At 36.1% G+C, this 17,619-nt stretch overlaps 1 protein-coding gene across 1 annotated transcript; it reads right to left on the bottom strand.

Annotated features, from left to right (window-relative positions):
- Positions 1-710: 710 nt before the first annotated feature.
- Positions 711-17,441, bottom strand: LOC147760139 (ADAM 17-like protease). The gene is made up of 11 exons (XM_087019122.1): positions 17,119-17,441; positions 16,446-16,578; positions 16,153-16,271; positions 15,552-15,606; positions 15,120-15,199; positions 14,806-14,936; positions 14,148-14,226; positions 3,159-3,247; positions 2,817-2,870; positions 2,520-2,540; positions 711-1,638 (listed from the first exon to the last, which is right to left on the bottom strand). The coding sequence occupies exons 1-11, from the start codon at positions 17,159-17,161 to the stop codon at positions 1,528-1,530; spliced, it is 915 nt and encodes a 304-aa protein (XP_086875248.1). The 5' UTR covers positions 17,162-17,441; the 3' UTR covers positions 711-1,527.
- Positions 17,442-17,619: the final 178 nt, after the last annotated feature.

Here is a 17,619-nt window from a genome sequence, read left to right as displayed (position 1 = left end):
GTATAAACTTGGCTCAGTGTAAAATATAATTGTAAGCAAGCATGAGAATAATGTTAATATCAACTGTCGTGCATGACAAGGACCATATTAAACACATACAAAAATCTTTACTACTAAAGCTACAAAATAACACGGTCTATCAAAAGATGATATATGTTCACTATATAGAGTACTGATAGTATATGTGGAGATACTGCACCGGTTAGTTTATGTCAGTTGGCGTAGTTTTAACCTTATAATACTCCATATAATACATATATTACAATTACTTCATATGACAATAATGCCAATACAAATAATGATTCTATTCACAAAAAGCTGGTTCATTAAACATGATCAGTTTTTCAAAAAATTCAAGTCTCCAAGTTTGACAATGAGTCAAAGACTCCAGCACAATTCAGTTCGAAGTTTTCCCTGTGTCACCTCTGAGAAATTATCAACCAGGGCCCAGTTTTATAAAGGACGTTTAGCACTAACCAGTGTTTAACTCCAACCAGACCTAAACAGTCTGTTAGTTAACTGACCTTTAAATAATTATTTAATCCAGTTAAACACTGGCCAGTTAATTAATTGGCTGTTTTCCTTCAGAAGACTGTATGTGAAACACAATTTAACCATCTTTTAGTTAATAGGTGTTAGGAGAATTTATCCACTGGTTAGGCTTATCCACTGTTTAGTGCTAAACGTCCTTTATAAAACTGGGCCCAGGTGGTTTATATTATCAACCAGGTGGTTTATATTATCAACCAGGTGGTTTATATACATCACAGCAATAACAAAGCACTGGAGACACATGGGGCCAGAGTTCAGCAGGTGGCCCCAAGGAAGAGGTGATGGGTGCAGCTGGCTGTGGGGGGTGGTTGAAGCTGGCTGTAGGGGGTGGGTGGAGCTGGCTGTGGGGGGTGGGTGGAGCTGGCTGTAGGGGGTGGTTGAAGCTGGCTGTAGGGGGTGGGTGGAGCTGGCTGTGGGGGGTGGGTGGAGCTGGCTGTAGGATAAGGGGGGTGGGGTGGCTGGGTGGGGCTAACTGTGGGGTGGGGTGGGGTGGGGTGGGGTGGGTGGGGTGGAGCTGCTGGGTTGGGTGAAGCTTCTTATAGAACATTTGCACACCATTTCATAAAACACTTCATCTAAAGTCTATTGTTACTATGTCAGCATTGTGTCGGTTGTGAAATAGTGGCAAGCCAAATTAACTCCTTGGGTCTGACTGTCTGTACCTGACTGTCTATATATGACTGTCTATACATGACTGTCTGTACATGACTGTCTGTACATGACTGTCTATATATGACTATCTGTACATGACTGTCTGTACATGACTGTCTGTAGATGACTGTCTATACCTGACTATCTGTACATGACTGTCTATACATGACTGTCTATATATGACTATCTGTACATGACTGTCTGTACATGACTGTCTATACCTGACTGTATTGCAGATAACGAATGTGTAAGCGTCTCCTCTTAAGATTCTCATTTCTACAGCATCCTCTATGGTCTATGTGATATATGACAAAACATTCCCCGCTATACCGCAGTGTCTTTTATCTCTGGGTAACTAAGCACCACACTGCCCCCTGGTGGTCGCCGTGTGGGGCGGATCTTCTTGGCCTGAGACTCGGGGACAAATCGCACACTCTGGAATAGTAACAGTTACCAAGGTTATCTGACAGCAATGAAAACATGCTCTCTTTTGTATTAGAAACTGTTGATGATATCACTGTTATCTTTTGGCTCAAATAAACAGAACAAGTATACTTGACTAAAACAAATAACAATTAGTCTGAATAGAATCTGATGTCTGAAGCTGTCAAAGTTCAAAGGCTTAAAATAGGTTATTCCTCAATTTCACAGTGTGTACTATATACAAAGATCATTTACAGCATTCATAGAAGTATTTTACTCTTACAAGACTCTAATGTTTTATTGACAGTAATTAAGCCACTCGAAATTTTGTGATAAATGAAAATTGATCCTCATGCTATAATTAACATTTGCTCCAAGCTATGCGTAGCATACAATATCATTGCAAACTGCCACAAAGCTGCCACTTTCAACCTAATTCAGGGAACATTATCAGTCTCAGTACACTTTTCAGTATATTGTACAGCCAGAAAAGCAGGAAAAAATGAAGTCTGTGAAGAAGAGTAAAAATAAATTGGTGTGGGAGTGAAGTAAACTATGGATTGAAAATGACAGCTGAAGATGTCGTCTATGTTTGGTGAAATTTGACATGCAATTATATCTTCATCTGATTCCATGACATGGCAAATAGGTTCACATAAGCTTTATAAACCTCAGGAAAGATTCTAAAGGCCAGCTTTGATAACAAGGTGTTTAAGCAAACTGATTTTCTTTTAATCTCGAAGCAGCTAAAAAAATATTCAATTCATAATGTTGCATTCCAAACATTATTATATCATTCTGTGGCTATGTTTTTTTTCACTTTTACTTCTTAGAGAAAAATTAAATCATAGTTCATTTTAACAATATCATGCACATGCAAACTATTTTCTAACCGTTTTCTCTCCTTCAACAGCCTGAAGATAAACAATAGTTTAACTGAACAAAGGTCAAAGTCAGAGAAAATAATTCAAAAACTGAACACTAGAAAATGTGCACCAAAAAAAACTAAAAACTATTAAAACGTAGATAGCATAAAATAGTGAGAAAAGAAAGATTATAAACACATTTTTAGACACTAGATTAAAAGTGGAGTCTGTTATATTTTAACCCTCTTCCAGTGCATACTGTCTTATCCAGTTAGCCTGCTGTCCACAGCTGTGGTGTGTAGGGGGAGGAGAGTTAAACCTTACCTCAGGTCTGAACCACTCTGCCTCTGCCGCAGCCTCCACCTCACGCTTCTTGTCCTGGAAAATGGAGATCACATGGCTCTAAAACTCTCCATTGCTATAAATGTGCATAGTATATACATACAGTAAACCAAGTTATCAACAGAGCCACTGACAACTGACTGTAGCATATTCATGACGTGATGAAGAAGTTGCTTTCTTAGTCTCTTAGTGCATTTGTGCATGTGCCTGTGTGTGTAAGAGAGAGACTGTGAGCATGTGCATGTGTGAAAGAGAGTTTATGTGAAAGTGCGCGTGTGTGTGTGTGTGAGAGAGAGAGACAGAGAGAGGTTTGGTTGTACTCACAATCCTCCAGACCACACAGCTGGCAGGGATCCAGATGAACAGGGACAGGAAGAGAATTGTGCCCACTATGTTGGCTCTCATGAACTCCACTGAATAATAACAGTAAACAAATGATAAAACAGTAAACAAATTGTGAACAAGGCAGCAAAGCTGTCAAATGTACAGACAAAATAACAGAAAAAAGGATGCAAAAGAGGTCATTTTGCCAATTTTGATGCAATAATAAACAAGCCCGTGGAACTTCAAAGTCACACTTTGAAAATGCCAATATGTGAAACCGTTTAACTGGCAGTAAGAATTACCAAACAGACTGCATTGCCTACTGAAGCTGTATTTTAGTCCCATGTTTCTTTCCTGTAAGTTTGAGAACAGTAAGTGACATGGTTTTTCTTAAATGGTCATCATGGGAGCAGTGCCCAAAAAAATTTTTTTTTAATTTTGATGCAATATTACATAATGTTTAACAGCATAATGACCATCAATTTTAATAATAAAATATTAGTATCATGGATATTCAGAAAATGTGACTAGCAAAGGTCTTCAGGCCCATGGAACTTCAAAGTCACAACTTGAAAATGCCAAAATGTAAACAAAGACAGCACTGTTCTGAAATGTTTTTTTTTTTTTTTTCATTTTTAACAATTTTTTAACATAAAACAAAATAAACAGTTTACTGCAATTTTTATATGATCAACTAAGAAAATTGATGAGATGGGAAAAATATCAATAGAATAGTGTTAAATGTCCAATTTCCTCCATTCTGAGATTCTGAACATAGTGAATGATTGAATCTCACAAACTGCAATGATATGAGTTTATTTCCATTTTTGACACTTTATTACACAATACACGATAACAAGTTTACCATCATTTTTACATAATCAACTTACAATGTTGTAAAGATGCAGGAAATGTCAAACAAACACTTTTATGTATCTTATTAGTAAAACAATAAGACTGTTAACATGCCTAAGAATTTAATCTGAGGAAATGTGAAAAAACAGCATAACTTCTAAAATAATGCCCCGATTATGCTGATTTTTGAACTCAACCTGCGATTTAGTAAGATTGACCACTCCTGTGAGTTTAATGACAATTGGCCTATCTGTTTTTCTTATATTGTGTTTACAGTGTTGCATATATGCTGAAAAATGAAAAAACAGCATAACTACTAAAATAGTGGCCCCATCATGCCGATTTTCGAACTTGACCTGCGTTTTAGTAAGATAGATTACTCCTGTGAGTTTCATGACAACAGGCCTATCGGTTTTCCTTGAATTGTGTTTACAGTGTTGCATATATGCTGAAAAGTGAAAAAAAATTTCAGCAAAATCGGTCCATAACTTTTTGAGTTATGTTGATGACAAACAGGGGTGAAAATATAACCTCCTTGGCAGAGGTAAATATAATTCCAATGAAGCTGCTATTCAAACTTTTAATCTTTCAGTTTGATGTATATATATATATATATTAAAAACTTATTTGCAATATTAAACAAAATTTACCTGCATAATTATCACTGCTTCCTTATTATTAATCTAGCAGAGAGCTTAACCTATGGGAGTTTACAGGGAAATATCAACAAGTGTGCTTTATGTAATCTCAAATCACTAGTGTGCTTTATGTAGCCTATCAATTAGGCAAATTACTTTATAACTGAAATTAGCGAAGTGATACCCAAGGGAAATTTATAGACTGACCCTCTCAAAGGTCTTTCAGGCCCATAAGTCACAACTTAAGAAGAGCACAAAACAATATGCACAAAATAGGAGACCACCACTTCTGATGCAATAATACATTATGTTTAACTGCACAGTCAACATCAAATTTTAATTTTGCACAACAGGTAACACCGACGAAAGTAAAAGCATAAGGCTTCAGGCCCATCAGAGTTCAAGTTTATACTTAGAAAGTGCCAGAATGAGCAAAATGAAATTTCACACAAAATTGCATTAAATTCAATAATAAATGATAACCCAATTGACCTGGCTTTCTAATTTGAACTGCATGCCAATCCTAAAAATCACACTCTTAAGTTAAATATAATAATAAATAACACAGTTTTCTTTTCATAATGTTTGCAGTAGCAGTGCAAAAAGATTATTGTCAATTTTGATGTAACATTACATAATAAATTATAGAATAAAATTTTTGATTATTGACTATAAATAGCATGAACATGTAGAAAATTTGATTACCATCCGGCTTCATGTCCATGGGAGCTCCGAGTCCCACAATGAATATGCCAAAAAGATAATGAATATTTCACTAAAATGTATAACTTCCAGAAAAAGAAGCCCATCAGACTGCTTTTCCAACTCGGGCTGCATTTTAGTCCTATGTTTCTTTTTTGAAAGTTTGACAATCTTAAGTAACACGGTTTTCCCATCATGGTCATCATGGCAGATGTGGATGATTGAATCTGACAAACTGCAAAGATATGAGTTTATTTCCGTTTTGGACACTTGATTACAATACATGATAACAAGTTTACCATCAATTTTACATAATCAACTAACAATGTTGTAAAGATGCAGGAAATATCAAACAAACACTTTCACGTATCTTATTAGTTCAATAATGAGACTGTTAACATGCCTAAGAATTGAATCTGAGGAAATTTGAAAAAACAGTACAACTTCTAAAATAATGGCCCGATAACGCTGATTTTCGAACTCAACCTGCATTTTTGTAAGATTGACCACTCCTGTGAATATAATGACAATTGGCTAAGCTATTTTTCTTATATTGTGTTATTAATGTTGCATATATGTTGAAAAAAGTGAAAAAACAGCATAAAAAATTAAAAGAAAATGTAAAATAAAACATAACAAAAAATACCAATAAAGCTGCTTTTCAAACTTTTAATCTAGCTGTACAATTACTAAAATGATATGAATAACCCTATTGAGTTTGAGAATAATAAGGCACTGTTATTCATCTTTAGCATTAATGTAAGCCTTACACAAAATTTTTTTTGTAAACTTATTTTCCATATTAAATAACATTTACCTGCATAATAATCATCGATTCCTAATTATGTGACACAGTTAAGAAAGCTAAACCGATGGGACTTTACAATGAAATCTCAATGTGTGTTTATGTAATCTCATTTAATGCCCACTTGAAAATTAATTAAGCAAATTATTTTATAACCCTGAAATAACTTGAAAATCAATTAAGCAAATTATTTTATAACCCTGAATTAACTGCCTACTATCCATATACATTTATTGCACCAAATAGCACTGTACTGCATTGCTTTCAAAACAGAAAACAATTACGATGGTTTTCCAACACAAGCTGCACTTCAGTCTTTTCAGTAAGGTTGATTATCATAAGTAACATGGTTTTCCCTTAATGGCTATCCTGGCAGCAGTGTCCAAAATAGGGTTTTCTTTAACTTTCATGCAATATAACATAATACTTAACAACATAATGACCATCAATTTTTTTATAAAAAAATAAGTATCATGGATATTCAGAAAATGTGATATGGAAAGGTCTCCAAGGACATGGAAGTTAGGGTCACACTTTCAAAATGCCAAAATGTTAACAAGAGATAACTGTACTGAAATGATTTTCTTTCCATTTTCAACACCTTTTTTACATAAAACCATAATCAATTAACTGTCATTTTTAAATGATCAACTAGGAAAATTGTTGACATAGGAAAAATAGCAATAGAACAATTTATAATGTCCAATTAGCTCCATTTGGAGATTCTGAACATAGTGAATGATTGAATCTGACGAACTGCAATGATGAGTTCCTTTCCATTTTTGATACTTTATTACACAATGCACGATAATAGGTTTACCGTCATTTTTATATAATCAACTAACAATATTGTTAAGAAGCAGAAAATGTTAAAACAACACTTTTACATATCCAATTAGTTCCGTAATGAGACTGTTAACATGCTTAAGAATTAAATCTGAAGAAAAACCACTTATATACAAAAAGGCTAATAACTTCATCAAAACTTAACTGATCAAGCTTATTTTCAAACTTGATCTGTATACTGGTCAGATTGATCACTCCTGTGAGTTGCAAGACGAAAGGCTGATTGGTTTTCCTTAAAATGCATTATCAGTGTTGCATGTATGCTGAATAAAGGGAAAAAAACAGCATTACTTTTGTAAAATTAGTTCAATCATGCCAATTTTCAAACTTGACCTGCGTATTATAAATATTCACCAGTTCTGTAAATTTCACTCCAAAAGGAAAAACATTTTTATACTTATCATGTTATTGGTGTTATAAAAGTGCTGAAAAAATTTAAAAAAAAAAAAAAAAAAAAAAAAAAAAAAAAAAAAAAAAACAGGATAACTTCCATAAAAATTGCCCGATCTTGCTGATTTTCAAACTTGACCTGCGTATTATGAATATTCATTAGTTCTGTAGGTTTCAAGCCAAATGAAAAAACAGTTTTCCACTTATTGTGTTATCAGTGCTGCATATATGCTGAAAGAAGTGAAAAAACAGCATAAATTCCCTAACAATAATCGAATCATGCTGATTTTTGAACTTGACTTGCGTATTATGAATATTTATCAGTTCTGCAAGTTTCAAGCCAAAAGGTAAATTGGTTTTCCACTTATGGTGTTATCGGTGCTGCATATATGCTGAAAAAAGTGAAAAAAACGCATAAATTCCCTAAAAATGACCCAATCATGCTGATTTTTGAACTTGACCTGTGTATTATGAATATTCATCAGTTTTGTAAGTTTCAAGCCAAAAGGTAGAATGGTTTTCCACTTATGGTGTTATCGGGGTTGCATATATGCTGAAAAAAGTGAAAAAACAGCATAAATTCCCTAAAAATGACCCGATCATGCTGATTTTCGAACTTGACCTGCGTATTATGAATATTTATCAGTTTTGTAAGTTTCAAGGGAAAAGGTAAAATGGTTTTCCACTTATCGTGTTATCGGTGGTGCATATATGCTGAAAAAAGTAAAAAAACAGCATAAATTCCCTATAAGTGACCCGATCATGCTGATTTTCGAACTTGACCTGCGTATTATGAATATTTATCAGTTCTGTAAGTTTCAAGGGAAAAGGTAACATGGTTTTCCACTTATCGTGTTATCGGTGCTGCATATATGCTGAAAAAAGTGAAAAAACAGCATAAATTCCTTATAAGTGACCCGATCATGCTGATTTTCGAACTTAACCTGCGTATTACGAATATTAATCAGTTCTGTAAGTTTCAAGCCAAAAGGTAACATGGTTTTCCACTTATCGTGTTATCGGTGCTGCATATATGCTGAAAAAAGTGAAAAAACAGCATAAATTCCCTATAAGTGACCCGATCATGCTGATTTTCGAACTTGACCTGCGTATTACGAATATTAATCAGTTCTGTAAGTTTCAAGCCAAAAGAAAAAACAGTTTTCCACTTATCGTGTTATCGGTAAAAGTGCACGGCGACGACGGCGACGGCGACGGCGACGACAGACGCAGATGATGGCTATATGTACAGACACATCTGTGTCTGTACATAAAAAGTAAAGAAATTGTGAAACAGTAAACAAATGATGAAACAGTAAACAAACTATGAAACAGTAAGAAAGCTTTACATTTACCAATTATTGTCAAGAAACCTTCACATTATAACTATAACTAAAGAACTTAGGGGACAATCAACAGATTAAGGAGCAAGAAGTTAGCTTTACATTTACTAATTACTGGTGTCAAATCGGCCAAAAAAATAAACACTATTTTATTGATTTTAAAGCAATAATAACTCTTCCTTTGAGATTCAAAATTCCGCAAGAAATACATTGTAAACAACGCCTGGAAATATATTCTATTGCATTTTCCCACTAAAACGACTGTTATTGTAGTAAAACTAAAATCTGTGCTTGTCACTTGGGCTTTCCATGCCTTTCTTCGCGGTCGATAAGTGCATCCGTTGCCAAGGACGTTTAGGTGTCACGCGGATTCTCGCGTCCATTCGAGACCAAAATATCATGGCGGGAAACCCTCAGACGTAAGTTGGGAGTTTTTGTACAGTGCGTCGGATAACGAAAAGCCCAGAATTGCACACATTGTAGATATAAATGTATTTTGAGCAAAAAGACAAACATATCTTATGAATCTTATAATATTGTTATATAGTGTTGTTGTTGTCTGCTTTTCCCGCGGTTTTAAGCAGATCACCAGAAACTATCGCTCGATACGAGAGGGCTCCGTCAGTTAAAATCCCTTAAGAGATTTTAACAAAAAAACTGTACGTTTAGGAAAAAACCCTGGATTAACTTTGAATGCAGGAATGGGGTCGTTGACCATTGGTAAGTACGGGAAAATTCCCGTTTTTTCCAGAAAAAATCGTATTTTTGGCCAAAACGAAGAGTTATTATGACTTTCAACTAATTTGAGTCCTTTAATGCTTTAACTACCCAACTTTGTGTAAGAGACTTAATAACACTAGAGGATCAGAGAGGCGATACCGCCTCCGAATATTGTACCACCAGCTGGAGCAAGCGCATTCGTATAGACCCCCACATACACAAAATAAGGGACACAGCCACCAGTTTTGTGCTTGACAAGCTGTAAAAATGCAATCAACAAGAATTTTTAAACTATTGCAAAAAATATATATGGTACAATCAAATTTAAGTTCTTTGTAAGATAGGTCAAGGGTCAATTTCAAGGTCACAGAAAATTGCCAGTATATGACTTCCTATTCAAGTTCAAGAGTAACTATGGACCTATCTCTGTCAAGTTTGAAGTTAAAAGAGAAAGAAATTAGCAGAGTTCACTTCATGATAAAAAGTAGGTCAAAGGTCAATTTCAAGGTCACACTTAGATTGCCAGTATAGGACTTCCTATTCAAGTTCAATAGTAACTATGGACCTATCTCTGCCAGTTTTGGAGATAAAAGGGAAGCAAAATTTGCAAAATTCAGTTCATGGTGAAAAGTAGGTCAAAAGTCAATTTTAAGGTCACATTTAGATTGCCAGTATATGACTTCCTATTCAAGTTCAATAGTAACTATGGACCTATCTCTGCCAGTTTTGGAGATAAAAGGGAAGCAAAAGTTGCAAAGTTCAGTTCATGGTGAAAAGTAGGTCAAAGGTCAATTTTAAGGTCACATTTAGATTGCCAGTATATGACTTCCTATTCAAGTTCAATAGTAACTATGGACCTATCTCTGCCAGTTTTGGAGATAAAAGGGAAGCAAAATTTGCAAAGTTCAGTTTATGGTGAAAAGTAGGTCAAAGGTCAATTTTAAGGTCACATTTAGATTGCCAGTATATGACTTCCTATTCAAGTTCAATAGTAACTACGGACCTATCTCTGCCAGTTTTGGAGATAAAAGGGAAGCAAAATTTGCAAAGTTCAGTTCATGGTGAAAAGTAGGTCAAAGGTCAATTTTAAGGTCACGTTTAGATTGCCAGTATATGACTTCCTATTCAAGTTCAATAGTAACTATGGACCTATCTCTGCCAGTTTTGGAGATAAAAGGGAAGCAAAATTTGCAAAGTTCAATTTATGGTGAAAAGTAGGTCAAAGGTCAATTTTAAGGTCACATTTAGATTGCCAGTATATGACTTCCTATTCAAGTTCAATAGTAACTATGGACCTATCTTTGCCAGTTTTGGAGATAAAAGGGAACCAAAATTTGCAAAGTTCAGTTTATGGTGAAAAGTAGGTCAAAGGTCAATTTTAATGTCACATTTATATTGCCAGTATATGACTTCCTATTCAAGTTCAATAGTAACTATGGACCTATCTCTGCCAGTTTTGGAGATAAAAGGGAAGCAAAATTTGCAAAATTCAGTTCATGGTGAAAAGTAGGTCAAAAGTCAATTTTAAGGTCACATTTAGATTGCCAGTATATGACTTCCTATTCAAGTTCAATAGTAACTATGGACCTATCACTGCCAGTTTTGGAGATAAAAGGGAAGAAAAATTTGCAAAGTTCAGTTCATGGTGAAAAGAAGGTCAAAGGTCAATTTTAAGGTCACATATAGATTGCCAGTATATGACTTCCTATTCAAGTTCAATAGTAACTAGGGACCTATCTCAGCCAGTTTTGGAGATAAAAGAAGGCAAAATTTGCAAAGTTCAGTTCATGGTGAAAAGTAGGTCAAAGGTCAATTTCAAGGTCACAGTAAGATTGCCAGTACATGACTTCCTATTCAAGTTCAATACTAACTATGGACCTATCTCTGCCAGTTTTGGAGATAAAAGGGAAGCAAAATTTGCAAAGTTCAGTTCATGGTGAAAAGTAGGTCAAAGGTCAATTTTAAGATCACATTTAGATTGCCAGTATATGACTTCCTATTCAAGTTCAATAGTAACTATGGACCTATCTCTGCCAGTTTTGGAGATAAAAGGAAAGCAAAATTTGCAAAGTTCAATTCATGGTGAAAAGTAGGTCAAAGGTCAATTTCAAGTTCACATTTAGATTGCCAGTATATGACTTTCTATTCAAGTTCAATACTAACTATGGACCTATCTCAGCCAGTTTTGGAGATAAAAGGGAAGCAAAATTTGCAAAGTTCAGTTCATGGTGAAAAGTAGGTCAAAGGTCAATTTTAAGGTCACATTTAGATTGCCAGTATATGACTTCCTATTCAAGTTCAATAGTAACTATGGACCTATCTCTGCCAGTTTTGGAGGTAAAAGGAAAGCAAAATTTGCAAAGTTCAATTCATGGTGAAAAGTAGGTCAAAGGTCAATTTCAAGGTCACATTTAGATTGCCAGTATATGACTTTCTATTCAATTTCAATAGTAACTACGGACCTATCTCAGCCAGTTTTGGAGATAAAAGGAAAGCAAAATTTGCAAAGTTCAGTTCATGGTGAAAAGTAGGTCAAAGGTCAATTTTAAGGTCACATTTAGATTGCCAGTATATGACTTTCTATTCAAGTTCAATACTAACTATGGACCTATCTCAGCCAGTTTTGGAGATAAAAGGGAAGCAAAATTTGCAAAGTTCAGTTCATGGTGAAAAGTAGGTCAAAGGTCAATTTTAAGATCACATATAGATTGCCAGTATATGACTTCCTATTCAAGTTCAATAGTAATTACGGACCTATCTCAGCCAGTTTTGGAGATAAAAGGAAAGCAAAATTTGCAAAATTCAGTTCATGGTGTAAAGTAGGTCAAAGGTCAATTTTAAGGTCACGTTTAGATTGCCAGTATATGACTTCCTATTCAAGTTCGCTAGTAACTATGGACCTACCTCTGCCAGTTTTGGAGATAAAAGGGAAGAAAAATTTGCAAAGTTCAGTTCATGGTGAAAAGTAGGTCAAAGGTCAATTTTAAGGTCACATATAGATTGCCAGTATATGACTTCCTATTCAAGTTCAATAGTAACTAGGGACCTATCTCAGCCAGTTTTGGAGATAAAAGAAGGCAAAATTTGCAAAGTTCAGTTCATGGTGAAAAGTAGGTCAAAGGTCAATTTTAAGGTCACATATAGATTGCCAGTATATGACTTCCTATTCAAGTTCAATAGTAACTAGGGACCTATCTCAGCCAGTTTTGGAGATAAAAGAAGGCAAAATTTGCAAAGTTCAGTTCATGGTGAAAAGTAGGTCAAAGGTCAATTTTAAGGTCACATATAGATTGCCAGTATATGACTTCCTATTCAAGTTCAATAGTAACTATGGACCTATCTCTGCCAGTTTTGGAGATAAAAGGGAAGCAAAATTTGCAAAGTTCAATTCATGGTGAAAAGTAGGTCAAAGGTCAATTTCAAGGTCACATTTAGATTGCCAGTATATGACTTTCTATTCAAGTTCAATACTAACTATGGACCTATCTCAGCCAGTTTTGGAGATAAAAGGGAAGCAAAATTTGCAAAGTTCATTTCATGGTGAAAAGTAGGTCAAAGGTCAATTTTAAGATCACAGTAAGATTGCCAGTATATGACTTCCTATTCAACTTCAATAGTAACTATGGACCTATCTCTGCCAGTTTTGGAGATATAAGGGACTAAATGTTATAATTTTGGAGTTACCATAATGTGCCTTAAATTTCGTACAGAAAAAATTAATTAAAATAAAGAAAATGTCATTTTGGTCAAAATTCTTGAAATAGGAGGTGCCCTGAAGTTTCAGAAGTTCAAATTTGATGAAATAATGTCATTTTTGAACACAAGTTGTCTGCTTTGCCAAGCCTTATGTTTTATTTTTCCAGAGTTCAAAATTTATTATCCATTACCGTACTGCACATTTTGCTTTTACCACCAATATGTACTTTTTGATACAGCGTAACTCGAAAACCGTATGGAATACAAAAAAACCGAGACCACCTCCAGTGTTGGGCTTTACATGCTCTACAAAATGCAAAAAAGAATGGGTCTCTAGCATTAACGGTTCCCGAATTAGAGACAGTTTTCAGTTTCGGTATCTTATGGCCGCTACTCCCGTGAAAATGCACCGATTGACCCCAAATTCATGGAGATGAAAGATGACCTGAAGGGTAACACTTTCCAATAATATTATTGGTTAAGTCTGTGTAGTGTCTGAATAACAGGGCAAAAAAAATTTTTTTCGTAAAAAATTTCATTTTTTTGAAAATTTTGACCCATTTGACCTTGAAGTAAAGGTCAAAGGTCAAATCCAAGGGTATATTTGAAATCTACACATATGACTTTTGGAAGGCCGTCTATAGAAATTTTTCCCATAACTCCTTCCGTAGGGTAGATAATTAGCATTTAATTTTGCCATTTTTAGACAAGGGTGCATTGTAATGAGTGCCACACCCAGACCCCAATACCGACAAAGCCCAAATTTTACGTGGAACGAGTTGAGATTATAGGTGACCTAAATCCATGAGATGGGTACGGGGGCCCTTACCGTCTAGGAGGAGAAGCGGTAACGGTAGCCGTCCGGCGGAGCCGGCGGAGCCGGCGGAGCTGGCGGAGCCGGCGGAGCCGGCGGAACGATCCGGACGGGACCGAAACCATGTGTACCGCCAGCGCTAACGCTGGTGGTACAATAATGTAAATATAAAAAACTCACCAAAGGCATCAGCAGAGAACTCTTCAATGATCCTCCAGAATCTCTGTGTCAGGGACTCTCTCTGCAGCTTACAGCTTCCCTACAAACAGAAATATTCTTGTTTCTTAAGTCGTCAGCTGAGAGTAGAAATGAGACTCCAGGTTAAAAAAACATTTTTATGAAGTCCAGGAAAAGATACATATTTCAGAGCTTTATGGATATTCCTTGGTTCATTTGCCAACTCTAGAACTGGGTCAGAGGTCAAATTGCTGACCCAGAGGTCATAGGTCAAATTGCTGGCACAGAGGTCATAGGTCAAATTGCTGGCACAGAGATCAAATTGCTGACCTAGAGGTCAGGAGTCAAATGGCTGGCCCAGAGGTCATAGGTCAAATTGCTGGCATAGAGGTCATAGGTCAAATTGCTGGCCCAGAGGTCAAAGGAACAAATTGCTGACCTAGAGGTCAGGGGGTCAAATGGCTGGCCCAGAGGTCAAATTGCTGACCTAGAGGTCAGGGGTCACATGACTGGCCCTGAGGCCAAATTGCTTGCCCACAGGTAAGAAGTCAGAGGTCAAATCTACCATTTTATGCTGATAATATATATGCAATTGTAGGAAAATATCTGTAGTAAAAGGGCTACAGGGGAAGAGTAAATCTCACTTTACATGCACCCTTACCCCAACACAATATCCCTGCAAACAGGGTTTTCCGTCAGGAAGATCCAGCATCAGTTTGGTGGTTTGGTTTACAAATGGCACACACTCTGCACTGGAGTTGGCCTGGCAGCACCACAGGCAGGAATCCTCCACTATAAATAGAAACATATGTAGGTCACAGTGACCTGAATATTTTATAAATAGAAACATATAGGTCACAGTGACCTGGATATTTTATAAAAAGAAACATGTAGGTCAGTGACCTAGATATTTATAACAACATATATTGGCTTACCTTTATCACATTCATGTTATAACAACATATATCAGCTTACCTTTATCACAAACACAGGGTATCTGAGAAGGAGTAAGTGTCTCACAAAATGGCTGACATCTTCCATTTTTGCACTTTCCTCTAGAATAAGGAGTACAACACTTAAATTTTACATAAATTATAGGAATTAATTATATGTACATTTAAATAAGCATCCACAAATAGGTTCAATGTTATCTGGAGTTCTCTTCTTGTGTAAATCACTACAGGATTTCATCAGACAAAATCTAGCAAGTACAATTTCTTCAAATCTTCCTCACTATCAGGTGACTAGTTAACCAATGGCATATTGATAGTTGTTGATTCAAACATCGCTCCATATCCCTTTCATTCATGCATGTCAATGTATGTGTATCGTGTATGAGCACATGCATGTGTATACTCAGTGCATGTGTGTATATATATATATTTAGTAAGTGTACAGAACAAGTACCTGTCAAAGCAAGGATCCCCATTGTCTTTCTTAGGAGGTGGTGGGCAGTCCTTATCTAGACCAGTGAAAGCAGTTAAGACAAACAACCTCATTGTTCTTACTATAATATAATTACTTCAATAATAATGTTGGAGGTGGTGGACGGTCAGCACTGAGAAAACTGGCTATCAGTTTTAAGGTAGGCAAACAACTATGATCTTAGAAAAAATCTATACTAATCATTTAACTCATCCTGAACAGTTCATCACATATTTTACTGGTATTATGTTGTAGAGTATAACAGAGAAATAAAATTTCAGAAAGGTGAGATTTGCATTATCTGCAGAAATGTTCATTTCTAACTACATGTATAGCTAGGCTGGGGTAGCGCTAACACTCGCCAATTAAGCCAAATGCTAAAACTGGCCTTAATTGGTTATACAAAACGGGCTTGATTTGACTTGTTTTAGTCAAATTATAACCATTCTGATAACAAATTGACCAAAAAATGGTGATTTGGCTAAGCAAACAAATTGCTAGCGCTACCCCAGCTAGGCATGTGTAGACTTTCACCACATAATCAACATGTTTGAAACATAAGGACAAGATTAATGGGTATTACAAGGATATTTGCAGTAGGCATTTTTCTCGCAGGCGAGGTTGACGTCTGGGCGAGCCTCACACAACTGCGTTGGTCCTGCAATCACACACTGATGTGTACAGCATGCGTGGTTGATGTGACTGGAAAACAAAGCACGGATTACACATAACATAGCTTAAGCACTAATTTTCCTGTGAAAAAAATTTATCAAAAAAAAAATGAATTTATAGTTTTTCAAATATATATTTGTAAAAGAAAACTTTTTTAGACTGTTCATGTTGTACATCTCAACTGGTCAACTTTGCCTCCTGTACCTGCACTGTGCCCCTTGTCTCAAAGTGCATGATTCCGTACAGCAGTGATCCGTGCCTGATTTTCCCTCCAACCCTGCATCACACTCTTCATTCTCCTCACGGATGTAGTTGCCGCAGTAACTTTGGGACGGCTCTGAAACAGACATGGAAAAAGTAAGAAATTCAGGTGAAACATGGTATATTAATCTATATATGCTTTTGTTATAAAATCGTTCTAAATGGTTTCCTTCATTTAAAAATGGTCTTAAACATTGAAAAATGGTATTTAATGTTGTATGTCTGCACGCTCCTACCAAGCTTTCAGGACAAAAATTTTTGTTAATAAGGTAAACAAGATCTATTTCTTTCATGGGTGTACTTTTTAGCTACTTCCAACATTTAAAACCCAATCATCCAGAAACTCACCTACAAAACAAGAGGCAAACTTAGCTCTCAACACCTCCCCCATAGCTCTCTTACTACATATACTTACCTACAAAACAAGAGACAGACTTGGCTCTCAGTACCTACCCCATAGCTCTCTTACTACATATACTTACCTACAAAACAAGAGACAGACTTAGCTCTCAGTACCTCCCCCATAGCTCTCTTACTACATATACTTACCTACAAAACAATAGACAGACTTGGCCCTCAGTACTTCCCCCATAGCTCTCTTACTACATATACTTACCTACAAAACAAGAGACAGACTTGGCTCTTAACACCTCCCCCATAGCTCTCTTACTACATATACTTACCTACAAAACAACAGACAGACTTGGCTCTCAGCACCTCCCCAATAGCTGTCTTACTACATATACTTACCTACAAAACAACAGACAGACTTGGCTCTCAGCACCTCCCCCATAGCTGTCTTACTACATATACTTACCTACAAAACAATAGACAGACTTGGCCCTCAGTACTTCCCCCATAGCTCTCTTACTACATATACTTACCTACAAAACAAGAGACAGACTTGGCTCTTAACACCTCCCCCATAGCTGTCTTACTACATATACTTACCTACAAAACAGGAGGAAGACTTGCCTCTCAACACCTCCCCAATAGTTCTCTTACTGCATATACCTACCTACAAAACAAGAAGCAGACTTGGCTCTCAGCACCTCCCCCATAGCTCTCTTACTGCAAGGGGAGAAGATCTGCAATAAGGGGAATACACATATATCAA

This window comes from Lingula anatina, chromosome 8 (genome assembly GCF_051362555.1).
Source record: "Lingula anatina isolate TDL-2025a chromosome 8, LinAna3.0, whole genome shotgun sequence".
Lineage (NCBI taxonomy): Eukaryota > Metazoa > Brachiopoda > Lingulata > Lingulida > Lingulidae > Lingula > Lingula anatina.
This window is presented reverse-complemented; position numbering and strand designations above follow the sequence as displayed.